The 25764-nt window shown below is 34.0% G+C and overlaps 3 protein-coding genes across 4 annotated transcripts; 2 read left to right on the forward strand and 1 right to left on the reverse strand.

Moving 5' to 3' along the window:
• Positions 1 to 210: 210 nt before the first annotated feature.
• BT3 (BTB and TAZ domain protein 3) lies at positions 211 to 6591 on the forward strand. The gene is made up of 7 exons (XM_028261473.2): positions 211 to 573; positions 872 to 980; positions 2788 to 3173; positions 3548 to 3678; positions 4571 to 4877; positions 5308 to 5621; positions 6318 to 6591. The coding sequence occupies exons 3-7, from the start codon at positions 2832 to 2834 to the stop codon at positions 6445 to 6447; spliced, it is 1224 nt and encodes a 407-aa protein (XP_028117274.2). The 5' UTR covers positions 211 to 573; positions 872 to 980; positions 2788 to 2831; the 3' UTR covers positions 6448 to 6591.
• Positions 6592 to 9182: 2591 nt separating this feature from the next.
• Positions 9183 to 16205, forward strand: LOC114314942 (acyl-coenzyme A thioesterase 2, chloroplastic). 2 transcript variants are annotated; one of them, XR_014333150.1, is made up of 5 exons: positions 9183 to 12968; positions 13864 to 14041; positions 14782 to 15533; positions 15668 to 15796; positions 15892 to 16205. XR_014333150.1 is itself a non-coding variant. In XM_082874857.1 (5 exons), exons 1-5 carry the CDS (start codon positions 12135 to 12137, stop codon positions 16030 to 16032), a joined length of 1752 nt encoding a protein of 583 aa, XP_082730983.1. In that variant the 5' UTR covers positions 9183 to 12134; the 3' UTR covers positions 16033 to 16205. The 2 variants fall into 2 exon arrangements, 1 of the variants encoding a protein (XP_082730983.1); XM_082874857.1 differs by having other exon boundaries at positions 14782 to 15251.
• A 648-nt stretch (positions 16206 to 16853) lies between these two features.
• On the reverse strand, positions 16854 to 23266 carry LOC114314941 (formin-like protein 2). The gene is made up of 4 exons (XM_028261476.2): positions 20672 to 23266; positions 20333 to 20532; positions 18966 to 19210; positions 16854 to 17942 (listed from the first exon to the last, which is right to left on the reverse strand). The coding sequence occupies exons 1-4, from the start codon at positions 22252 to 22254 to the stop codon at positions 17118 to 17120; spliced, it is 2853 nt and encodes a 950-aa protein (XP_028117277.2). The 5' UTR covers positions 22255 to 23266; the 3' UTR covers positions 16854 to 17117.
• Positions 23267 to 25764: the final 2498 nt, after the last annotated feature.

Genomic DNA, 25764 nt, shown 5'->3' on the forward strand with positions numbered 1-25764 from the left:
AACAGATGACAAGTGAAATATTACTGTAATCATAAATCACAAAATACTAATAAACAAATGAGAAAGAAAACAAAGTTTTGGACTACGTTTGAAAAATTATTCAATAATCTCATAATATTATGTGTTTATATTTTAAGTTAATTATTAATTATTTAGTCTCATGTTATTCTTCTATTCCCAATATAGATGGTGAGTTTCTACCTCTCTCTCTATCAATTAAAATTTTATAATATCAATCAAAATCTTATAAAATATCACGTATTTATATTTCAAAAATACCGAATAAATAATCATATGTTAGACCTGTGCTGTATTCATTCATTACCCATCAGAGTACAAACACACATTGCACTCCTCGTGAGCCTCTCCTTTTTTTCCCTCCTCTTTCTGGCACGTACCAAATGCTCTGTTTCTAGGTACTCTGCTGTCAACCCAAGAGAAGGAGAGATAGAGAAAATCTGTACATATCATCCTCTACTCACCTTCACTCATCTTCTCAAGTCAGTCGATCCATCAAAAGTTCCAACAAATCAATATACATACTATATACACACATCAATCTTTATCATCGTGGTAACTTTCGATTTATTCCCTTTCAATTCGATGCATTTGATTATCTTTATCCACTTAATTTTTATTTTTTTATTTTTGGTTTTTCATTTTCGAAAAGATTGTCACAGTTTGTATGTTTTATCGATGTTTCGATTTTCCCCCTTACAAAATGGGTTAATTTCTTTTTTTTCTTTCCTTTTCCTTTTCCTTTTCGATTTCAATTTTTATTTGTTTATTTTTTCGACAATTGATTTTGAGTTTGCTTTGCAAGTACTGATCAGTTTTTTTGGGTTTGTTTTGATTTTGAATTTTGTTTCAGGTTCTATAGCTCTGTAGAATTAGTGTATATCAACTTTAGAACTCTGTGGTATGGTAGATCGCACAAATCTCAAAATTTTAAGGAGATTTGCACGCTGTTCATCCAACAGGTATGCTCTTTTCATCACTTGATATACTCGTCTATATATATATATATATATGACTGAATCTATATTATGTTTGTGTTTATAATCAAGAAATTTTTGAATTTTAATGTTTGGATACATTTATTGTTTGATGTTTTCTTTGCCAGCAATTGGGGTATTCTGATTTGGTTTTTGTGGGAGCTTAACTGATTTTTGTTCAGTTATTGATTGCCTCACTTAGTACATATCGTTAAAGTTGCTCTGCAATCTCTGGGGATTTGTTTTGTATTAGTATTTGTTCAATTAAATGGTTGGAAGGTGCACAGTTGGGACCTCCTCGGATCCAGCTTTTTCCTTATGTTTCCAGATTTTATAGTATTTTAAAGAGATGGGTTCATCTAAATAGTTATTTAATACAGCTGCTTCTACTATTGAAAATAAGGGTATATATACAGCTGCTTCTACTATTTAAAATAAGGGTAAATTACACTGAACTCGAGGTTTAGAGAAAATACAGTAAGCCTTGCAAGATTGCATAATTACAATGGGCTCCTTTTAAGGTTGTAATTCATATAAACACTTTGCTCCTTTTTCATTAGAAATTCATTAGTCGTATGAATGAAAAATTGACATTGTCATCTCTCTTACATTGTGTATCATTGGGTTTTATACCATCTGCATTAGTTTTGGTGTTTTTTAACTTTACTAAAGGGAAGATATGTATAATTATATTAAAACTATGAGGCTTGTTGAATTTTCTTCAAACCTCAAGGAGGTCGGTGTAATTTACCCTTAAAATATTTTTTAAGGCTAAGCTATGATTTGTTCCTGTGCCTGCACTAACAAATAATTTTTAATTTTATTTTAGTAGGTCCCATTTCAAGTAACAAAGTATTATTATTTCATGAGGCATCCACTAGTAAGAAAAGTTTGTAAATATTATTAGTTTGGGCAAATTACATATACCCCTCAAGGTTTGGTTAAATTACAAATACCCCTGAAGTTTGAGAAATTACGAATTTCCCCCTGAATGCTATATTTGCATAAGAAATTAGGGGGTAATTTACCTCAGGGGGCAAATTGTTATGAAAATACAAACCTCAGGGGGCGGGATGTAATTTCCAAAACCTCAGGGGTATCTGTAATTTAGCCAAACCTCGAGGGGTATATGTAATTTGCCCTATTAGTTTCTATTTAATTTTCCTTTTAGTTAACCGACTAATTACTTTTGCTTACAACTTTTGCTTACATGTTACCACATCATGTATTTGGTAAAGATATAACTTTTATATGCTTTGACTTTAAGGTAAATCCATTCATCTCTGTTCAGATTCTTGAAAATAGTGAGTTTAGATTTTGTCTACACAACTGTAGTTAGTTATTCCTCAACTATTGTTATTCTTTTAGCAATGATGAAAGATGGATTTGGGGCCTTGTGGGTGTTCCTCTTTCTTTGATGGGTTAAAAGCTTAAAAAACCTAAGACTTGATTCCATGGACACGAAAGAAATTCAAAGAAATTCCTGACTTCAAAGTAAGGGATTTTAGAGTTAGGCCTACAAGCCAACTTTAGCCGATGGTCCAGTCCTTGAATAATTGAGAAGGAATTCTGTTATTGATTCTTTTCCTAATTGATTCAAATATACCCGTGAAGATTCCTTTTGGGAAGAAGTTCTAATCTTTTTGACATTCAAATATTGTCTTGGCAGTCTATCTAAATTAGAGTCTAACACATACAAATTTATTAGCAATAGCATAGTGAACTTCCAAACTCACTTTGGATTTGGAAAATTAACAGAAAGTCTCACAATCTTATTTTATTTTCTACACAGATTTCCAGAAACTTCGAACTTTGTTTTAAGCATACGACTAGTTTATGGCTTCAGCAGATCTTGATTCCCCATGGCCATCCTCAGAAGTTGAGTCCTTTGATGGGTCTTTCTATATACACGTAGAGGAAGAGAATTCCACAGATGGTTTATCTTTTCTCGAAGTTCCCACCACCTCTGTACGCCGTGGCAGTCGTATCCCCGAACCACCTCCACTCCCTGGCAAAAACTATACAAGAAACAATTTATCCAAAAGGCTTGAAGTTTGTTGTTGTGTCCCAAAGGAAACAAAAGATATGTGGAACAAGCTCTTCAAAGAAGGGTATGGAGCAGATGTCCATATTATCACCGAGGAGAAGACAATTATTCCTGCTCATTCCAGCGTTCTGGTGAGTAAATTAAAAGGGTATTTTGAGTAAAACCAATTGAGTGTAGACTATTACCTGAAGGGCATAGACATTTTCACTTAAAATGATATTTTGTGCTTGCTTTAAATGTTCTTTTCGCTAAGAATTTGACAAGCTTTGAGGTTCTGCAATAATCTTAAATTTTATTGCCTGTAGTAAAATGTAATTTTAATTTGATAGAATACAAAACCCATTATGCTGAGGTGTATACTTTGTTGGCAAGTTGTGCCCTGCCTGAACATTATGGAATAAGTGAAAATGTTTTTTTGTCAGGGATATGGTAGAAAATGTACCAATAAAGAAAAAAAGAAAAGAAAAAAGGAGAGACTTACGAACTCTTGTTTTTGGTTGTGCAGAGTATTGCATCACCAGTCCTGGGGAATTTCCTTCAGCAATCTAAAGTTAAGAGTGGTATCAGGTACATTAAAATTCCTGGGGTACCTCATCAAGCCGCCTGTGCTTTCATACGTTTCCTTTACTCATCCTGGTATGTTGGAAATTTCTCTATTGAATTCTTCAATTAGTTAAGTATATCCTTGGTGCCAAATAGATCATTCTTTGGACATTCATTTGTTTTTTCCTCAATTAACTTAGTAAATAATTATATATGGTAAAAAGGAGGCTACGATTGGCTTAGCTTTTGATGATGTAAGGACTTTCGAGAAGTCCTTTGGAAAATAATTTAAAGTGAAGTCGACGTTTGTTGAGGATACGACAAGGCTAGAACCAAAAAATTAAATATGGCTAGGAAAAAAAAAAACTTACAAAGACACGTGAGGAAGAGGTGATTTATCTAACATTTATCTCTAGCTCTTTTCTTGCTGTATTGTCCTCAACCAAGCCAATTATACAGTTCTTTCTCTCTCTAATCTCTTCGTTATTTGACTTTAAATTTGATCATTATCCAAGTGCAGAAACAAATATTCAGACAGCAAAAATTGGATGCCTATAAAGTTTCACCTGCTCTCAGAACCACAGAAAAAACATCTTTAAATAAAAATTAAGAAAAAAAAAGATGGTAACATCAATTTCTTTGAGAACATATCATAATGATTGACAAGTGAAATTTTATTTGGAAAAATATGGAATAACAAAATAAAACTAAAGTCTTCATTGGGTAGTGTGATGCCCGCAAACCTGGTTTTGGGCTTTTGTATATCTAACCAATAGATATGGCATGATCGCCACTATGTGTGGTTGTCTTTGGTATGAATGTCAACCATTTTTGTGCACTTTTCATTGTATCCGTGTTTGTAACTTGCATAGATCCTCAAGTGAAGATATAAATAAAATTGGGTGCTTAGAGTTTGTGTCTGTGGCATCCTGGCTATTCTATATGTAACTTTCTAAGATGTGATTCCTTTGATATCCTAATGCAGTTATGAAGAGGAAGAGATGAAGAAGTTTGTTCTCCATTTATTGGTTTTGTCACAGTCCTACACAGTACCATCACTTAAAAGAGTTTGTGTACATTTTTTGGAGCAGGGTTGGACTACCACAGAAAATGTGATTGATGTGCTTCAATTAGCAAGATGTTGCGATGCACCACGCCTTTCCTTGACTTGTGTTCGTATGATTGTGAGGGACTTTAAAACCATAGCTTCTACCGAAGGATGGAAGGTTATGAGGCGTGCTAATCCAGCCCTTGAACAAGAGCTTCTGGGGGCAGTTGTGGAAACAGATTCTGTAAGTCAACTACTGTACTTTCTTTCATTGTTTAGATGCCGTGCTTAAGTTGAGTCTAATCTATTGAGAAGGGATATTATGTGTGTCATGAGTCGCAAACATTACATAAAGTGGTAAAAACCATTTATAGTGAAATGAAATGTCTACACTATGAAAATTTGTCCGCTCCCTAGTGCTATGTTTGGTTCATTGGAAATGAATGATCATTCCATCAGAATGTCCATTCACACATTTGGTTCACTAAAAAAATTATGAAAAGTGCACTGCAAATACAATTATTCCTTTTTTTTTCTTCCCTTCCTTGGTGACAGAAGAGGGGGCCTAAGCCCAGCAAATACAATTATTCATCATTGCAAGGGAATGCCCATTTCATCATTTCAAGATTTTAGTTCAATATTTTTACCGTACGGATATCAACTTTTCTTGTCAGAGAAAACAAGAGAGGCTGAAGAAACTTGAAGAGAAAAAGATTTACTTGCAACTGTATGAGGCGATGGAAGCGCTGCTTCACATATGCAGGGATGGGTGTAGGACAATTGGACCCCGGGACAAGTTGCTGAAGGGAAGCCAGGTTGCTTGCAGTTTCCCAGCTTGCAAAGTGCTCGAGACTCTAGTCCGTCATTTCTCCGGTTGTAAGAGCCGGGTTCCTGGTGGATGTGTGCACTGCAAGCGCATGTGGCAGCTTCTTGAATTGCATTCCCGCATGTGCAACGACCCTGACTATTGCAAGGTCCCTCTTTGTAGGTAAGCGCAAAATTTTATTAATAATTGAATGGTTCACTACAAACCTAGCATTTCAAAATTGTTTTATTCCTTTAATTTATAAGTTTTCTATAATGTAGGCAAAATGGGCCCTTAAATTTTTTAAAATTCTTTTGTTGGCCCTAAATATTTCTATAATATATATGGCATGATCTCAAATTATCTTACATTTTATGTAATAGCATAAATTCTATAAGTTTGATGTGAATGTCAGTTATTTTTCCGATTATAAAAATCATAGAGGTAATTGAATTATATTTATCAATAAAATGTCTTAAAATGATAGTCCAATAAATTATATAAACTTATGCAAGTAAAAATCATTTTCTAAAAATGACTAATTTTTTTTGTCACACTTACCTCGGCCCCTTTTAAGCCAAATTTCTAGCTTCGTCCCTGCTGCAAACCATTCTAGATTGCTTTCATTTATACCCAGTCTAGAAAATAATAGCTTACCAGAAAAAAATAAAAATAAAGATTACTGTATTTGTATCCTTCTCAATGATGGAATCTCCATTTTTTGTTCTGGGGGGAGCAATTCAACAGCGCATATTGCAAACCTCCAGTTAGAAGGCAAGCCGGGAAGTATTGCTGATTAAGAGAAAAGGTAGATTTTAGAATGTGGTGAATGTGTGATGGTGGGTGATGATAGTAACAATTTCTTACATTGTTTTTTAGGCATTTCAAGGAGAAAATGCAGCAGCAGAGCAAGAAAGACGAGGCAAAGTGGAAACTTTTGGTAAGCAAAGTGTTGGTGGCGAAGAATGCGATGGGCCCATTCTCATCTCGGCAGTCAGGTTTTTTATGACTTTAATTAAATTATACTTTGTTGTATGCTCATAAAAGAATTCAGGCTAATATTTAGCTGGCCTGTGTCATGAATAATGTAAAGCTTGTGACAAAAAAAGATGAAAACAATTAACTTAAGAAAACCAATCTGGTGTATGTTAAATTGGCTCTGTTTGTTTGTATTTTCAAATTAACTTTCAACACGTGAACTCCCGCTTCACGTTTGGATAAGACATTCAAAATACAATTCCGCGTGTTAATTCAAATTACAGTTTGAAAACCCGTTTGGCAGCTTGTACTTCAGTTCTCCACTTTTAACGTTTCTGCCTTCTTCCTCGTTTGATCTGAAAAACTTCCATGTCCTTCTCCATCGTCTTTGAAAATTTCACGTGAACCTCATCTTTCTTTCTCTTTTGATCTGAAAAGCTTCCATATCCTTCTCCATCGTCTTTGAAAATTTAACGTGAACCTCATATTTCTTTTCTGAAAAGCTTCCAATGAGTGGGAATTGGAGTGAGATGGGATGACCGGCCGGATGACCGCCCAGTTGTCCCGGTCCGACTTCCGGGTGTTCGACTATCTGAAGCTACTCAGAAGGTTCAAAAGATTCAGGTTGTTTTTTATTTTTATTTTTTACTTTTTATTTCTTATCTATTATTTTTTTATAATATTAATAATTTTTTAATAATATTACATCCGTATACAAAACAAATACTGAACAATCTGTTACGACTTTATTACTAAATTAATAACGTGTAATAAATGAGAAGAAAAATTGATAATGTTTTGTAAGGTTTACGTTATGATTTCTATTTTAAAATATTAAACTTAGTGTATTTATGTTAATTTTTATTAATATGTATTTTCAAAAGTTGTTGACTTTAACAAAATTTTAGAAAAAATTAAAAAACATATTGTAGAAGATGTTTGTACGGGCGTAAAAAATGAATTGATAGAAAATTTAATTGACACAAAATAATTGACATAGATTTATTTTAAAATGAAAAAAAAAAATTTATTCAAAAAAAATTACTGAAAAAAAATTAATTGAAAAAAAAATTAATTTTTAATTTCAGTATTTTAAAAATAGTTTGGTTATTACTGTTGATAAAAAATACAGATATCAATATATGAGTTGTGTGTTTGATTATAAATTATTGATTGAATTAAGTTTCGAAAACTATTTCCAAAACACATCACCAAACAAATTTTCTTATTTCACATGTCACATCAAACTTTCAAAATTTAATTCAAAATATATTTTCAAAACACATTTCAACATTCTATTTAAAAATCATAACCAAACAAATTTTTTACACTCAAATCATAATTTCACAACACACAAATTCAAAATACAATTAATACTCTCAAATCACATTTACAAAACTCTACCAAACACTACCTTAAATTTTCTTTTGATTTGTTTTGTTTTTGGGTTTTACATTGGAGGCCTTAACTTGATGAAAAATAAATTTTGCATGTTGTAAGACCTAAAACTCTTAGGTTGCGTTTGGTTGTGTTTTGTAAATGTGATTTGAGAGTATGAATTGTATTTTGAATTTGTGTGTTGTAAAATTATGATTTGAGTGTAGAAAATTTGTTTGGTAAAGAGTTTTGAAAATAGTTTTGGAAAAGATGTTTGATTTGAGTGGGGAATTGTTGATGTGATATTTGATATATGATACAAAAATTTACAACTCATAACTAAATATACAACTCAAAATTATTTTAAAGCACATTAAAAATTAAAAAAATTTCAGAAATTTTTTTTTCCAATTATATAAATCAATTGCAAAAAAAAAAAAAAAAAAAAAAAAATTCCTGTACAGCAGAGGACATCCAGGTGGATGTCCCCATGGACGTCCGGGCGGTAGTCCCTAAGGACGTCCGGGTGGTCTTCCCCTGGCCAAAATTTGAACAAAAAATGCGGCTGTAATACAGAGCTCTCTGCAGAAGTTTGGAAAGTTGATTCCAAACACACAACCAAACATCATACTGAAATACACATGTGGAATTACATTTTGAATTCACAACCAAACAGAGCCTTAATCTCTTAATAAAGTGCAAGAATTTTAACCAACTAGTATTCATGATGTGTACAATATTATAAGCATCTTGTATTTGGTAACAGTAAATTAGTTGAGTAGTAAATTGTTTCAGTTTGGTGTAATTAACAAGTTTGAAAATGTGTTTAACCTTGACTAACGAACCGAGTTTAAGTAGTTTTGTTTTCATAGTGCATGTAATTTGTGAAGTTAAATTAAAAAAATTAATGAATTTTAAAATGTGACTTTTACTTGTTTATAGGATGAGTTAATTTTGAATGAATTTTTTATGAGTCCAAATGAGTTCAGTTTGAAATGAAAGAAGAATTGGGCCACATGGGACTGAAAACCAGGGCCTTGGTAGGCAATTTCAGGAACCTGGATGGGCTGCCAGCTTAAGCACATTTGAAGATTTTTTTTGGGCCATTTGAGCTAGAAAAGGCTAAAATCTCTTTTAAAGCTGGTTTTGTGGGCCTTTAGAGAATAATATTCAGCATAAAGTAGCTTTAATTGCTTGAATTTAGACCAACATTATGGATTATATATATTTTAAACAAAAGTCACTGACACCAGTATAACTGTAGATTTGAAGTCATGTATTTGAACAATCTAACTTATGGAAAATGACTGAGAGTACTAATTAGTGCTATTATTAATGATGTGACAGTGAGTCCACCATGAATGATTTGATGTTTTGACCTTGGTGTTATATTTTTTTTCTTTTTTTATTGAGTGTCATGTCATTAGTGGTCTTTTTAGAGCTCCAAAATTAGTGATCTCTATCATTGTTGCTAACTTATTTATCCAAAGATGACACCAAGTATTACAACCAATGTAACTAAAATATTTGAATTTGAAAATTTTAAGATGCAAAACAAAAATGGAATTACATCAAGAAAGAAAGAAAGAAAACGGTTGAACAATTATTTCTAGAAAACAAAGGCATAGAGAGAGAAAAAAACAAACAAAGAAACTTAGGAAATGAACTCCTCACATGTTAGTGATTGGTTGAGGCCTTTTTGAGAACATTGTTTTTAGTCACTTTTTTTTGATTTGTAGCAAAAGTTAAAAGTTAATTTTTTTATATATATATTTTTTTATTTGGGAAGTTAATTTTTAGCCAATGGTGAAATTACAATGCTACCTTTCGTGGGTCAAAATGTACTATATAGGTAAAGTTATAAATATTTTAAATTAAATAGGAGTAATTTGGTCATTTTATTGTGATTTGACATCATAAGTAAATATTAATAAAAAAATTAAAAGTAATTTTTTATCAACTTTTCGAATTATTTGTCAAAAAAAAAAAAGTAAAAAATTTGGTTAAAAGTCAAAATTACTTTTTATCATTTACCCAGAACAGGCCTGAGTCAACATATGAACTTCTGGTTATTGGAGATTGATTTTAGCCAATAATTGAAAACTGTCTGCTCAACTAAAAATAGTAGGCTGTTTTCAATTATGCAGATATCTTCTTTCGACATGGTACACAATGCCTTCCGTTGGAAAGAGTTTTTTTTAACATGATTTTTTTGTGGGTTTTTTTTTTTTTTTTTTTGACTATTTTAATCTGATTAAAAAAAATATTTATGACGAATTTTTGACTTTTTTTGTAATTTTGTGAGAAAAAAAGTAAAATAATTATGATTTAAATATGACATTTCTGTTATTGATTTTTTAACTTATTTTGTCTTTTAATAAGTTAAGGGATTGTTTGGAATGATCTAAATAAATATATTTTTACTTTTTACAAAAATATACATAAAAAAATAAAGAGGTGATATGACCCAAACAAGTGTACTTATTTAAATAAGTACGTTTATTTAGTTTATGTCAAATAATCTCTAAATTAATCTCAATTATCTTGTCAAACAAGATCAATAACTAAAAATTTAATTTATATATATATATATATATATATTTTTTTTTCAATTTTCTTTTCTGGTAGGTTCAGGTGGTATACTTGTTGTCTTGAATTAAAAATGAATGAAAGATTGTGTGGGCATAGTAGTATAAATTAGAAAATTTGAAAAAAAACAAAACAAAACAAAACACGTGAAACAGACTTCTCGTGTGCCTTCCGAAACGACCACGTTCCACTGAATGGTCCCAACATTGTTTTGCCTGTCATCTTCTCACAACAATGATTCATCCCACTAAAAATATCATCACTAATAGCACTAATGCATTAAAAAAGTAAAAAAAAAAAAAATACAACTCCAAAATCAAAACATCACATCATTAATGACGGGACCCACTGTCACCTAATTAGTGGGACCACTAATTAGTGCTCCCAAGCATTTTTCCATCTTCTTAATATTGCAATGATTGTGTTCTCCAAGAGTGGGTAATGATAGGAATAATAAATTTTTTATTAAATAAATAATTATATGCCTTATATGAGTGTGGAGATTTATACTCATGTGAGATATTTGGTTATTTATTTAATAAAAAATTTAAGATAATATTTTAAAAAAAATATATTTTTAATGATTTATGCATAATAAGAGTAAATTTCACCTCATGAATCTCTTTTTCAAAGAGTGTGAGACTCACACATAAATTAATATTCGAATATTTACCAACAGGTGGTTGGTTAAGTGGATAAAACTTTCGAATTTCTTACTCAAGATTTGAGTTAGAATCTTCATAGTCTCTTGTTAGGGTTGAACATACTTTTTAGTGCTTGGAGCACATGGGGGTTAAGCTTACGTAGATGCGGTGAGATTCCTTGCAAATATGTTGTAAATGTTAAGGGGCAATATCCCATAGCAGTTATGTTGAAGTAGCCTATCTGCATATCCATTTTACTGAATACAAAAAAATCAATATTCGAGTGTAATAAAATATTTATTTTTTTTTGTTTTTTTGATCAAAAATATTTAAATTTTGTTTGATTTATTATTTTAAAAAAAGTTTTAAAAAGTTAAAAATTTATTTGGTTATATATTTTAAAAATAGTTTTGGAGTTTGGAATGATTTAATATATATTTTTGAATAATATTAGAGACCCCAAATATTTTACCAAATTTTTCATATAAGTGTGGTAGAACATTTGATAAAATATTTGATATTCCTAACATTTTTCTATATTGTTTTTAATTGAATATATGAATGTGAGAGAAAAAATGATTAAGAAAGAGAGAGAAGAGAGAAAAAATGATTGATGGAGGTGTAGTGGAGAGAAAAGTAATTTTGAATTTTTTTAAAAAAAAATTTCAACCAAACATGTTTTTAAAATTTTTCTCTAAAAATATATTTTGAGAGATAAACCAAACATATATTTTAAATATTTTTTTTTATTATAAATAGACTGTAAAAAATATTTTAAAAAATACCAGGTAGACAGTGAGTTCATGGAGAAGGCCTGACTTACAAAAATAAATTCAAAAATAAAATACCAAGTTTTTTATTTTTTTTATTTTTAAATTGGGAAATAAAAATAAATTATTCAAAGTCAATTTTGATGTTTGTGGACAACTCAGATCTTGAATCCGCTATGCATGCCCAACATTCCGAGTGATGAATCCGCGAAAGATCCTGTTTATTCAACCAACCCCAACAACACTCTTCCAGGCTCTCTCTCACTCTCTCTCTCTCTCTCTCAAACAGAACTCTGGAAACAAACCAGAACTTGATCAATTTCAACTAACAAATCATCATGAACCCACCAAGAACACCAGTTTTAATTCCCCACCACTTCTTCAAATCAGCCTCGGTTATCACTCTCTTCCCCCCAAAATCCGACCTCAACTCATCACTTCACACATTTGTTCCTTACTTTCTCATTCTTGATTCACCCCCAACACAAACCCCATCAAAACTGAGCCCCCAAAACCATGGATCTTTCAATACCCACTTCTCCAATTCAACATTTTCTGATCTATCAATAAACCCTTCTTCAAATCCCCATAACAATGACTTTGGCAACATCCACTTGAAAACCCACTTCAAATCTCCAAATCACCATTCCAATGAACCCAATAATCCCTACTTGCTTGGTTTATCTAAGAAATCAAAACCCATCATCAAAAACTCCTTATATGACCCAAAATCACTCAATTTCACTCAAACAAGGTTGTTTTCATGTAAGCCATCAGACCCATTGGACTCCATGGAACCTAACTCCACTGCTTCTATTCCAATTTCGGTTGTTTCGACCGTGAATTCACCAATTGAAAGCTCTCCACCGATCGATGCAGGCTCTTCGATTCGAAAGCCAATTAGTTTGTGGCCTGGAATGTACCATTCACCTGTGACAAATGCTTTGTGGGAAGCAAGGTCAAGCATTTTCGAAAGACTGTCCAATGTTCCAGAGGATGCTCCACAGAGTGAATTGATCACGAAGACTCCATCGCAGAGTAGGACTAGTGTTGTCTACAAATTCTCAAGTGATTATATACTTAGAGAGCAGTATAGGAACCCTTGGAATGAGATCAGGATGGGGAAATTAATTGAAGACCTTGATGCTCTTGCTGGAACCATATCATATAAGGTACTAATAACTATGGCTTTTCAAATTCTTGTTCTTGATTGAAAATTGGATTTTTTCAATGCATTGTGCTGTTTTTTTTTATAAAGTTTGTTGGGTTTGGATTAGTGGGCAGTTGTTGAATAGTCTTATGTGAATTTGATTTTGGTTTGGGATTGGATGATCCTTTAATTTGCTTGAGCCTTGAATTGATTATTATTATGCATTGATATACATACTGTCTTTTGTGTTTTTTTCACAAGTATCTTCTATTTGTAAGCATTGTTCTGTTCCCCATGCCACCATTATGTAGAATTTGCTAAGGCTTAGGCTTTGGATGGAATCTCCTAAATAAGAAACGTTTTGGTTAATTTTTAAAAAACGCAAATAAGCTTGTTTGGGATTTTTATTTATTTTTTATAATATAAATATAAAAAAAGTAGTTTTTTAAAGCAAATTTGTAAAAATATAAAAAAAATAAAACAATTTTACCCTCAATTCTTTCAGAATTTTGACTGTGTCCCTACATGGGATCCACAATACTATAGGGCTAATATGATAATTTCTCACCGGAAAGCAAGTTTGAAAAGGCTCAAAAAGTAACTTTTTTAACTATTATCAAAAGATTAAAAGCGAAAAAAGCTACTAAAAAAGCAATTGTCAATTCCCATCTAAGTAGGAATAGGATTGGTTACAGTAGTAAAGAATTATGTAATTCCCCCTCTCTCTCTCTCTCCTAGAGATGATAAAACTGAGCTGCTGTAGTGTAGTAGAACATTTCCTATTTTACTGCTTTTTAAATTTAATCTTTTATATCTCTGCTGTCTGCTCTGATTTTAATTACTTGATGTAATTAGACGTGTCCTCATGTTTTTAACAAAAATAAAAGCCTTGTTTGATTTATACCTTTGTGAATCAGCACTGTTGTAACAATGAGGGCACAACAAGGCCCGTACTATTAGTCACTGCTTCTGTGGACAAGATGGTTCTCAAGAAGCCAATCCGTGTTGATATCGATCTAAAAATAGCTGGTGCCGTTACCTGGGTTGGGAGGTCTTCTATGGAAATCCAACTAGAAGTGACTCAGTCTAGGGAAGGTACTCCTGAAGAAATCATTCTCTCTCTTGTTTTCCTTTCCCTTGTTAATTTTATGAACATTGACATGAAATCTTTTTAACATTGCTATTTCCCAATATTCCTTACTTTATCCTAAGATGTTTAACTTTTCGACCCTCATAGCATTTGGAGAGTTTGACGGTGGGTATAGCAGATATGATGTAGAAATTTGTTTGAAAAATAAGATATTACCAAGTTTGTGATGTGCACTATCGCAAGTAAGTTAAGTGAGTTGTGCTAGGACCTAAAAGTACGTCCTCTTGAAACTGAGTTTGTTATATATCCGAATGTTTTACTCATGTTGTGGACATTTGCCTATGCTCAAAGCATGACAAGATCTTGGTTGATTTCATTTTTGCTGAATCTCAGGATATTTGATTAGTGTCTGTTTTTGTATCTATTTTGATAAGTTCTATCAATTTTTTTTTTTATCGGTGATGCTATGCAAACAAAATTTTTGTTCAAAATCTCATATAGAATGACGGGGCGTTTTGTAATCCTTTCATTTCAAACTAAAACATCTACCATTGTGGCTCATAATTTCAAATCACATCATTCTTGGTAGATTTTCTTAATGAAAATTATATTTGTAAATCATTTTCAAATTTTTACTGCATACAGTTTCCAAAAAATTGTGCCATTGTTCTTCAATATGCTATCAAATTGCTGCTGCTATTTGTTAATTGTTGGCGGTGCTTTATTAAAGATCACTCTTTTGCAGAAAAATCTAATCCTTTAGACTCGGTAGCTCTTATAGCAAACTTCACATTTGTTGCTCGTGACTCAAAGACTGGAAAATCAGCACTCGTTAACCAAATATTACCTGAAACTGAACAAGAAAAAAAGCTCTGGGAAGAAGCAGAAGAGAGTAACAAAATGAGAAAACAAAAAAGAGGACAACATAAAAAGGAGATCGATGATGGCGAAGAAGAGAGGCTGAAAGAGTTAATGGCCGAAGGGCGGGTATTCTGTGACATGCCGGCTTTGGCAGACAGAGATAGCATTCTCATAAGGGATACTTGCCATCAGAACTCTTTGATTTGCCAGCCACAGCAAAGAAACATCCATGGTCGCATTTTTGGTGGATTTTTAATGCGGAGAGCATTTGAACTGGGTTTTGCAACAGCTTATGCTTTCGCTGGCAGTGCACCGTGCTTCCTAGAAGTTGATCATGTGGATTTCCTAAGACCAGTGAGTAGAACCTTATTACTTTTCTTGAATCAATCATACTAATTGTAGTTACTACCAGGAACAGTTCTTAATTCAGAGGATTCAGAACCTCATCATTCCCTGGATCATGCGAAGGGTAGCTCTGAGGCCAAATTGAATTTCAAAAGTTATGGTTGAACCTTTTGTACAAGGCACACGATATTCAATTAGTTAATCGGAGATCAGAAACAGAAAAATCCACAAAATTGTCAATAGTATGCTGACAATCAACCCACTCAAGCGAATTTTTCAACAAAACTCATGGTGATTGTTATATTTTTCAAGGCATAAATGAATTTTGCTATCCGAAGATTGCATTGAGCATTGCATGCTTTTAACAATTTAACCAAAGCCAAGTGCATGTTAACGGAATGATAATGTTTTATTTTCTTATGCAGGTGGATGTTGGAAATTTCCTTCGTTTCAAGTCTTGTGTTTTGTACACAGAACTTCAGAACCCAGCTCAACCTCTTATAAATGTGGAAGTTGTAGCGCATGTTACACGGCCTGAATACAGGTCCAGTGAGGTAAGCACCCGATAGTCCCTCCCTATATATATATATTTGAAGTTGTGCAGCGATTTTCAATGTGTGAACGAGCATATGTACTGTGATTTGAACAGGTGTCAAACAAGTTCTATTTCACGTTCTCTATTCGTAAAGAGGCTGTGAAATATGGATTGAGGATTCGAAATGTTGTTCCTGCTACAGAGGAGGAAGCAAGGCGGGTCATTGAACGAATGGATGCCGAGGGTTTGTTGTAGTTTGCTAATCCATGAATGTTTTTGTCTTCCAGTTAAGGAAAATATGAGCACGAAATAAGTTCAAGCCTCTGGTTTGAAACAACTCAGAGCAGAATATTTTGTAAATATAGATTGGAAACTTATTCCTTATGATGTTGGTTATTGATTTTTGAAATTAAATGCAATTTACATAACTCTATTTTCATCTTGATACTAAACTATGCTTATATGATCTGGTTCCAACTGAGGTGGGTAGATGTGGTTGACTCCATATGTGCAAAAGGATTTTCACCAATTTCTGTGAATGAGTAATGCTCATCCATGCCTGTGATTCTTGTCAATTAATTACTTGTAAAAGGAACAGACAAAATGAAATAGAAGCTCTTATTTTTCCTCTTCTTATCTTTTAGATTTTTCTGAACAAATTAATCCTAGTTCTTAGAGGATATTCTTGTGTTAGTGCGACATGGTCAACTTTCTGTTGTGCATGTGGAGCAGTTGACGAATCGGGTCCCCTCGCGAATAGTGTTCTACTGAAGGCGCAGATCTAAACGAGTTCAAATGTCAAGATATATTTGTAGAGGTTTTGATGTCATGGAAAATTACCCAATCCATCACTATACTTGAAAAAAGAGTTGAAGACATTTATAGTGAGCCAAGTTTTTTCGGAACTTATCAGTGACTAGTGTTGTTTTTTGGTTTGTGTTCTGGTTATTTTTTCAATCGGTCATTGTTTCTATCCAACCAAAAAAACCCAAGATTCGATCATCTTATGATCAATGAGAGTTTCTAGAGAGAACCAACAAAAGCTACGCTACAGCTAACAGATGAACAAAAGAGAATGATGAAAATTGTTCATAATCCTTAATAGCAACAATCATCAAATCCAGTTTTTCATAGATTTACAATCTAACCCAACTCCGACCATTCCGGCAATACCATTCCCGTTATTTTCTAATCTGATTCTGTTCCCTGTATATTACACGAGCATGAAAGTATTCCAAATCTTCTACACAAATTTTACCAACAGTGATCGCCAGATTTGGATAGGTATTGCAATCAGACAAGTCAGCAAATCACAAAAAAACCAACTCCTATTAACGTTTTTAAGGCGAAGATGAGCTATCATCATCAGAGGAGCTGTACTGTCGAATTATATTGAATCCAGGAAAAACTGGTGGAAGGTTTGAATTTACTGGCAACGGAAACTGACGCACAGAACTTACGATGCTTCGCTCATTTATCTTCCCGACATCCTTGCATACCTGATCAAGAATGGAAAGAAAGTCCCTCACTACCATGAAAATCCGGAATGGATGAGCTTCCTCCTTTGCCGTGTTTCCATGGAAATACTCTGTTATTTCCTTCACCAAAGACAGAGCAACCCTCCCTTGTTCTTGTACCTTCACAATCTCTGCCTCTGCCTTCTTCAAGAACTCGTTCATCGACTCTGAAAATTTCTGGGTACTCTCTTTCGATGCAACTTCTTCAGTTGATTTCAACACTTCCTTGACCTTAGTGATTCCCAAGGCTAGTTTTGTAACTTCACTACTAAGCACTTCTGAATCCATGGCAGCAGCTTTCTTTACGTTGGTCAGTTCACCGCTCAAGCCAGAAACAACTTGTAGACCGAGCTTCCTGAATTCAATGTCATCCTGAAAAGCAGATTGCTGGTTTTTATTGGCTGTTGGACTCTGATTGACACCGGTAAGGCGAGAACCTTCAGCTCTGCTGATTTCCTGTACAACAAAATGCAAGAGAGTGGTTTTCCCATCGGCACTCTTAATGTCCACAATCTTCAGAAGGGTGTCGAGCTTGAAGGCATGGGCATCGCCACGGTTGGTTCCAACATTCATGCGGTTCCCAGCTTTGAGTACAGCTTCTAGAAGCTTTAGGAACATTCGGCTTTGCCTTAGCTCTCCACAAGAAGCCTGTGAGAAGGAAAACTATGATGACTAGTGGACAAAAATGGTCAGGAATTGTACCTACAGGAAGCAGTAACAAATTTATTTCCCTTTCTTCTATATCACTAACCTAAGAAACGCGGACACGGACATGGACATGATGTGACACGGCAATTTGAAAAGGCGAGGTTCACAAGGTAGGCCCCTCCCCAATTACTCAGATTAGAATTTTTCAGTTTAAATAGAACAACAATGCCACGCTCGAAAAAGTTCCCGGAAAAGTTGTCAAAAAATGAGGTGTGGACCTGATTCATACATCACTATGTTTGAACCTACACCCATTTCACTTTTGCCAACAGCTTGGGTTACTTTTTCAGGCGCTCTCTAACCTTTTCCTAAATAGAATTGTGACAAGTCCTTTATTTGGCCTATACAAATTTTGTACATTGCCTTGTTGCCCAACTGTTAACTGAGCAAAAGTACCCATCTCTCTCCCACAATGGCAGGATCCATGGATTCTCTCTCTCTCTCTCTCTCTCAAGTGTGCGCGCGCGCACACAACATGTATTTTTCTTTCTTCAATTTTGGAGCAATCTCTGCAAATTCATAACCAACAAGCCAGCATCTTATGGGAAGTCACAAACAAAGTCTCAGAGATCGTTCAGTTGTTTATTTGAAGCCAGTTCTTAATTCAATACTTCTGCTGATGTTATAGGAGCCTGGAAGCTTTAGAAAAATGGGTGATTTAAGTTCTCAAACTTTGTGGTCCATTGAACATTGTTTTTGTGGTTCAATATATAAAATATAGAAAAAGACCTCACACTAAATTGATATATTAAATTATAAATGTAAATGTAAGCATAAATAAACCACGTGGGCTGAAGGACCGGGTTTTAATAACGTAATGCATGTTAATGGAGTAATATAGGATTCAATCAATCATGAATCTACAACATCAATAAGTGACAATGATGAATGATGATGGTGATGGTGATAAAAATGAAGCATGCACAGCACATCCAATTTAAAACGATGAGAATTAAACCATACCTCCAATGTTTCAAAAGTTCTCTTTAGATACTCAACCTCTGAGTCAAAATTGGCTATGTAAAGCATCGCATCCACCCTCTGAAATGCAAACGGTATATGAAGCACTGCCTTGAGAAACTTCTCAGCAGGGCCTAGCTTAAATGGTGATTCATCATTGAACTCTTTCAGTTTACATTCTTCCACCTTGGTTGGAGCCATCTTTAATAAACTTTCAAGAAGCTCTGACCCCAGTGTATCGGCACTTCCTGCAACAAGCACAGTTCAGAGAAGGAAAAGCAAAATCATTTCAATTACGTAATCAACCTTTTTCATTAAGACTACAATTGTAATTTTTCTTTCTTTCTTTTTTTCATTAAGCACATTAGGCATTGTTTCCAAAATTTAACCAAATAAAACTTAACAGATAAAAGGCCATAAGATGAAATTGCTCTTCATGTAAGCGTGAGGAAGCATCAATATCGGGAACTTACATTTAGAAATTAGACCTCTATCTAAGTTTAAACAGAGAGAATTCACTGAATAGTAATTATGGTAACTTTCAGTTGCAATGTCAACCAAACACATAGAAGTGTCAAATAACATAGGGGCTGATTGATAAACTAAAAACTTGTACGGGATTTATAGATTGATACTATTCCAATTAGAAATTGTATATATGATATATATTACAATATGATGTGGTTTGAATTGGGCATTTCATGTTAAAATAGAACACCCTTGCAAATGGTTCTTTAATTAAAAAATACCACATGGCACATCATTTTCTCATAAAGTTTTAGCAAGTTCAAATTTCCCAAATAAAAATTACTTTCCATTGTGTGTATTCAACCTATAGTGTTAAGTCAAAGTCTCTCAGACTTGAGACTCAATTTCAGTGAATTTTAAGAATTAAGGCCATGTTTGTTTGGGTGGACATGAGTTTGGGATTGGACTAATAGTCCAATAAAATTATTAATCCGATGTTTGGTTAAACAATTGAAGTACGGACTAATTATTTTAAACTTGACTATTAGTTAAGATAGGATACATAATCCAACGGATTCGTAGTCCTAGAACTATTAGTCATGGGAATGCTAATCCAGTCCGCCCAAACAAACATGGCCTAAGTGTTTAATTTATTAAACGCATTCACTTAGTCGCGTTATCAAGCCATAGTCTAGGAAACCATCGAGGGAAAATTTTCAAAAGAGTTTTGAGTCAAAACTAACTTGTAAAAAGACTGTATTAACCCTAATTCACCAAAGAGTAGAACTAACTTGAAACATGCACAATCTATATTTAACCGTAGAAATATATCCATCAATATTGAAAATTCACCAATTTTAGAAATAGGAGCTTTGAACAAACTCATAAAGACAACTAGTTACCTTCTAAAAGGGCTTCACAAACTTCATCTATGGTCACATTAAGTGCTCTCAACAAAATTGCAATGTTCTGAGACTTCTTTGGATCAAGTACCCGATTCTCTTGATTTTGCATCTGTGGAACTGCTCGCCACGAGTTATCTTTCGAACCCAAACTCGAAGCATGCACCATAAACAATGTCTCGATCATCTCCTCATTTAACCTGCAACAACATAATCCACATTCTACAAACTTACAAGACCTATAAAACTTGCTAAATAATCCAAAATGTTAACATTCATTCCATACAATATATAACACATTAATGAACTCAAAAAAAAAAAAAATTAAAAAAATCTTACTGGAACGAGCTAGATTTCAGCTGATCCCACGCCATTGCACGGTCCGAGCTGGCTCTAACCTTATCCCAATGCAATGCTTTCAGTTTAGGCTTCGAAACTTCCTCACTTCTCTCCACAGAATCCAAATTCTGTGCTTGTTCAACAGGCAAAACCGATACCAGTTCCGGATTTTGAAACACAACTGGTCTAGACGGCGCTACAAGAACCGGTGGCCCTGTCATTGCCTCTCGATTGGATTGCGGTGGCGCAAAAGGAATTTCCCAAAACCGCGGTGGCGGCAGAGGGGGCGGTGGAGGTGGCAATTTCACAGCAACAAACTGCCCTGAAACGCCCTGTTTTTTAGCTTGAGGTTGCTCAATCTGTCCAGTAAGATCAGAATTTCTTTCAGGGGAGTTCTGGGTATGCCCTGAATTTCTCTTTTGTGGTGTAGATGGTGGAGATGGGGACAAAATCTTTCCCTTCGGAGGGGGTATCGCCGGCGGTGGCCGAGACGGAGCTGGGAAATCGGTGGTTGAGTCTCTAGACTTGGATCTTAAGCTTCTGGGGCTTAAATTTAGGAGTATATAGGGACTGCTAGACATGGAATTACTGGTTGGGGAAGCAGAATTCGAAGATGGGTACGAAACATTCCTCGAATTCGAGCTTCGACTTCCAAAATTCTCGGCTTCCACACCCAAAAACCCTCTCTGATCGCTCGAACCAGGACGAGTATGATCAGTATTAGGACTCCCTTTACCTCCCGAAGATCCTCTGGGTGAGAAAAACTCCTCTTCTTCTTCATCTTCTTCACCGTTTCCATTAGAACCCAACTCAGAATTCGAAAAAATTTGCGGGAAATTCTGTTTTGGCAGCGGGGGAAGAGGGTGGAGCTCCGGCGAACCCAGTTTCTCATAGCTTGTCATAGACGAAGCACCACCAGCATTGCTTGAATTTGCAGCTTTGTGATCGTCCTCATCGACTCCTCTCAACGTACCCAAGTAAAGAAACTCAGAGCTGGTGCTAGAGACGGTACGAGAAGTCTTGAGGACGCCGTCGGAGGTGGTGGTGTTGGGCGGGAACAAGCGGAGGCTGTCTGTTCTTGAGGCCTTCTCGTCGGTTAGAGAGCGGTGGCGGCGGTGGTAGAGGAGGAAGGCGGCGACGGCGGTGACGAGGGCGGCGGAGAGGAGGGAGAGAGAGACGGCGACGGCGACGAGCTTTCGGGAGATGGGTTTGGAAGGGGAGGAGTTGGGGAGGATGAGGGAGGAGATGTTGGCCGGAAAAGTGGCTAGGGAGGCGGAGGGAGGAGGAGGTGGTGGAGAAGGGTATAATGGGAAAAATGGGTTTGCTTTGTTGGGAGGAGAGAGGAGAGAGAATGGGTATTTGGGTTGTTGTTGGGATTGGGATTGGGATTGGGATTGGGGTTGAGGTTGAGGAGATGGAAATGGTGGTTGGGTGGTTGGAGGGAGGGAATCAAGTGGAGGGAAGAAGGGTTGATGGAGGATCCGACGGTTGTAGTGGATTGTGGTGGAGGATGAGAGAAGTGGTGTGGATGTTAAGAAGAAGAGAAAGAAGAAGAAGAAGAAGAAGGCGGCAATGGTTGGCATTTTGGTTTTTGTATGACCTCTCACTCTCTCTTTCTCTCTCTAGAACCAGAGGGAAGATGGAAGAATGTATTTTGTTGAGTGTTGGTTGTGGGGACTATTTTGACTGTAGGGAGAGAGAGATTGATTTTGATGGATACATAATTAGAGAGAGGTTGAAGACAGAGTACTGTCGTTTTGATGGATACTTGAGTATCAAAATTCAAACCGATCAAAGAGAGATGAGCTTGAATTTTAGCTGGATAAGGAGCTCAGATGGGTTGTTCAAGAATGTCCAAAACAACATATCAGTGAGGGGAGAGAGAGTAGGAGGAGCAAAAAGAATGGTAGTTCAGAGACATGAAAGAGAGAAAGAGAGAAAGAGAGAGAGAGAGAAACCCTACTGTAGAGCACTTGGGTTTTGCTTTTTAATTGAACCTCTGAAAATTGGGAAAAAGATAAACTTTGAGGGTTTGAAAAGTAAAAGGAAGAGGATGGAGGTGAATATGCAGAGCAAAGCAAATGTTGTTGAATATCCATTACTAAAAAGTATAAGCTTGATGAGAGAGAAAGAGTATGGAGGAAGATGGGTGGTGGGTGGGAGAAGAGATTAGAAGAGGTAAAAAATCTCTGACAGATGAAGATGATAATGTGAAAGTGTGAAAGTGAAATTTGTCCATTTGGGATTTTGAATTTTTGCAACTTTCCTTTCCTTTTCTTCTTTTACAATCATGATGATATCACCCCATACTTATTACTATTATAGTAAATACTGTGCAGTAAATACATACATAGATACATATACACTTGTGAAGATGAGCTGTAAAACTGTGAGAGCAAAGATGTAAATGGGATGATGATGATGGGTGAAGATTTGAGAGGAATCATATCATGGGACACCCCTTTCTCTTTCAACATTTATATATTCACATTCATTCAACGACAACCTCCTCATTCAACGACAACCTCCTTCTTCCTTTATTTTTTGTTTTTATTTTTGTGTTTTGAAAAGAAAAAGAAAGAAAGTGATTTTGGCATTGTCTGTCTCTGTAACAAAAGCCATGAAAATTTTGTTGGGTGCTGAAACGGCCCGCTCAGTGTGTGTGAGCTGTTCTTTTTTCTTTTTTTCTTTTTTATATTTTAAGAAAAAAAAAAGTTTAGAAAGCACGTACAGTGTTTGGTACCTTAATTCAAACTTTTATACTGTATATTCTCGTGATCATTATCTAATCTTGAAATTGAAAAAAAAAAGAAAGAAAGGAGTTGATTTACATGAGAAAAGTAAGGTTAAGTTTGGTAATTCAAAAATAATTTATTTTTTTATCTTTTTTTTATCATACCATCTCTTTATTTTTCTGCATACCTTTTCATAAAAAGATAAAAAATATACTTATTTAAATTATTCTAAACAATTCCTAAATATTTGTCAGAAAACTGGGGTCGGAGAGGTATTCGTACTAATTTGGTAGCTCCATCCATAACCTCGTCGGCAAACAGAGAAGTTTTTCGGTGGTCGTGTATCACGGCCACGTGGTGTGTTATAATGGGGTTTAGAAAGTGATTTTTTATGTAAGTCTTTTTAGTTGTAAGATATTATTAGATAAAAAAAATTTAATGTTTAAAAAGATAGTTGAGTTTTTTTGTGATTTGATGTGATATTTGTGAGAGAAAAAATAAAATGATTATAAGATTAAATGTAATATTTTGTTTAAATTTGTTTTTTTTTATTTTACAAAAAGTTTGTCTTTTAGTGTAAAAAATCAAAAAAAACTCAATCCACAAACTTCCGGCATGCGAATTGATTTTTTAATTTTTTGATTTTTAAATTTTTTTAGTTTAGAATTAAAAAGTCTTATTTAGGATAAAATTTTTAATTTTTTTATTTTTATGAGGAAAAAAAATAAAATAATTATAGTTTGGATGTGACATTTTGTCTTATTAATTTTTAAGTTATTTTTTGATTAATCCTCTTTTTAAGTGTTTTATCTCATCTAATCCATATTCCTTTAGAGTATTCCATTAAGAACGATTCAATATAATATGACCAAATCATTCTTTCTAATTTTTTACACATGTTTCTATTTTGAAACTAATACATAACAATAATCTCTCATTTTATAGAGAAAATATCTCTCTCATTCTAAAGAAAAAAAAAATTTCTTCCCTTATTCCATGAAGAAAATCTCTCCCTTAGGGTTGGTTTGGCATCCATGGAAAAAGGCAAAAAGTCAAAAAGTTATTTAAAAAAATCAAAAAAATTATCACTATTTACAAAAAAAATATAAATAAAAAAAATTTACAAAAAAAAGTACAAGTCAAGAGTGTATTGAAGTAATGTGCTGTCTGCAGTGTTGCTGGTACACATTAGACAACCGAATGCACTTCTCATGACACACAACACAACGTTGTTCGGCCCGTGGAGGCCCATCGTAGGTCCTATTTTGATAATCTGAACTGTTCAATGTGTAGAAGTCGAACTCGTCAAGTACTATATACCGATAAAAAATCACGTTGATCGGATATCGATAACTATATGATCAAATCAATTTTGTATAAAAAATGGACGGTATACAAAGTAACGGTTGACAAAAAATTAATCCGATCAGATAGCTATCGATATCCGATCCACGTGATTTTTTACAAGAATATATTATTCGACGAGTTTTACACATTGAATGGTTCCGATTATCAAAACGGGACACGTGATGGGCCCTCACGGGCCGAACAACATCGTCTAGTCCAAACAGTACCGTAAGCAATCTGGTCCTATACATCTTGCTACCAACCGTATGCATGACGGTACCATCATTGTCAGTAGGTAATTATATATTTAGGGTAATATGACAATTTTGCTTTTTTATACAATATTTTAATACATATTTTTTCGTAAAAAGTCAAAAAGTTATCAAAATAGTCATTTTTTTCCTCTACTTTTATATCAAAAAAGTTAAAAAGTGCTCTTATTTAGAACATCTCAAACAACCCCTTATTCTAAGAATAAAATCTCTCCCACATTCATGAAAAAAATCTCAAATTATGAATTTTGAAAAATTTTAAAATATCGCAACAAAAAAATCATAATAAAAATCAAAATACAATGTGAATGTTCACAGTAAATAACAAACATACAACTAATTTTCGAAAACACAAAACACATACTAAAGTACAATGTGAATGTTCACAATAAAAAACAAACATACAATTAGCTTTCAAAAAAAAAAAAAAAATCATACCAAAATAAGATGTGAATGTTCATAATTTATAATTAACATATAACTAGCCTTAAAAAAAATAACTCATATTAACATTTACACTGTAACGTGAGAACATAAAATAAAATTGAAAAAAATGAAAATCAACTATTTCAATTGTTCAATGGTAATAAAAATGGTTGTTCAACTAACGAGCATAGTAACAAAAATAACAAAATACAATTAATTTTCAAAAAAATAAAACTTATACCAAAATATAATGTGAATGTTCACAATTTACAATTAATATACAACTAGTTTTTTTTTTTAAATAAACTCATAC

Source organism: Camellia sinensis, chromosome 6, assembly GCF_055761805.1.
Source record: "Camellia sinensis isolate YWXY chromosome 6, ASM5576180v1, whole genome shotgun sequence".
NCBI classification, from domain to species: domain Eukaryota; kingdom Viridiplantae; phylum Streptophyta; class Magnoliopsida; order Ericales; family Theaceae; genus Camellia; species Camellia sinensis.

What these genes read in the sequence shown, in the direction of transcription:
- BT3 (XM_028261473.2), top strand. Translation starts at nt 2,832, where the DNA reads ATGGCTTCAGCAGATCTTGATTCCCCATGGCCATCCTCAGAAGTTGAG. An exon ending in CTGCTCATTCCAGCGTTCTG is followed by an intron (nt 3,174 to 3,547) that starts GTGAGTAAATTA and finishes TTGGTTGTGCAG; the next exon opens with AGTATTGCATCACCAGTCCT. An exon ending in CAGTTGTGGAAACAGATTCT is followed by an intron (nt 4,878 to 5,307) that starts GTAAGTCAACTA and finishes TTTTCTTGTCAG; the next exon opens with AGAAAACAAGAGAGGCTGAA.
- LOC114314942 (XM_082874857.1), top strand. Translation starts at nt 12,135, where the DNA reads ATGAACCCACCAAGAACACCAGTTTTAATTCCCCACCACTTCTTCAAA. An exon ending in CTGGAACCATATCATATAAG is followed by an intron (nt 12,969 to 13,863) that starts GTACTAATAACT and finishes TTTGTGAATCAG; the next exon opens with CACTGTTGTAACAATGAGGG. An exon ending in CTGAATACAGGTCCAGTGAG is followed by an intron (nt 15,797 to 15,891) that starts GTAAGCACCCGA and finishes TGATTTGAACAG; the next exon opens with GTGTCAAACAAGTTCTATTT.
- LOC114314941 (XM_028261476.2), bottom strand. Translation starts at nt 22,254, where the DNA reads ATGCCAACCATTGCCGCCTTCTTCTTCTTCTTCTTCTTTCTCTTCTTC. An exon ending in CTGAAATCTAGCTCGTTCCA is followed by an intron (nt 20,533 to 20,671) that starts GTAAGATTTTTT and finishes ATGTTGTTGCAG; the next exon opens with GTTAAATGAGGAGATGATCG. An exon ending in TTGTGAAGCCCTTTTAGAAG is followed by an intron (nt 19,211 to 20,332) that starts GTAACTAGTTGT and finishes TGCTTGTTGCAG; the next exon opens with GAAGTGCCGATACACTGGGG.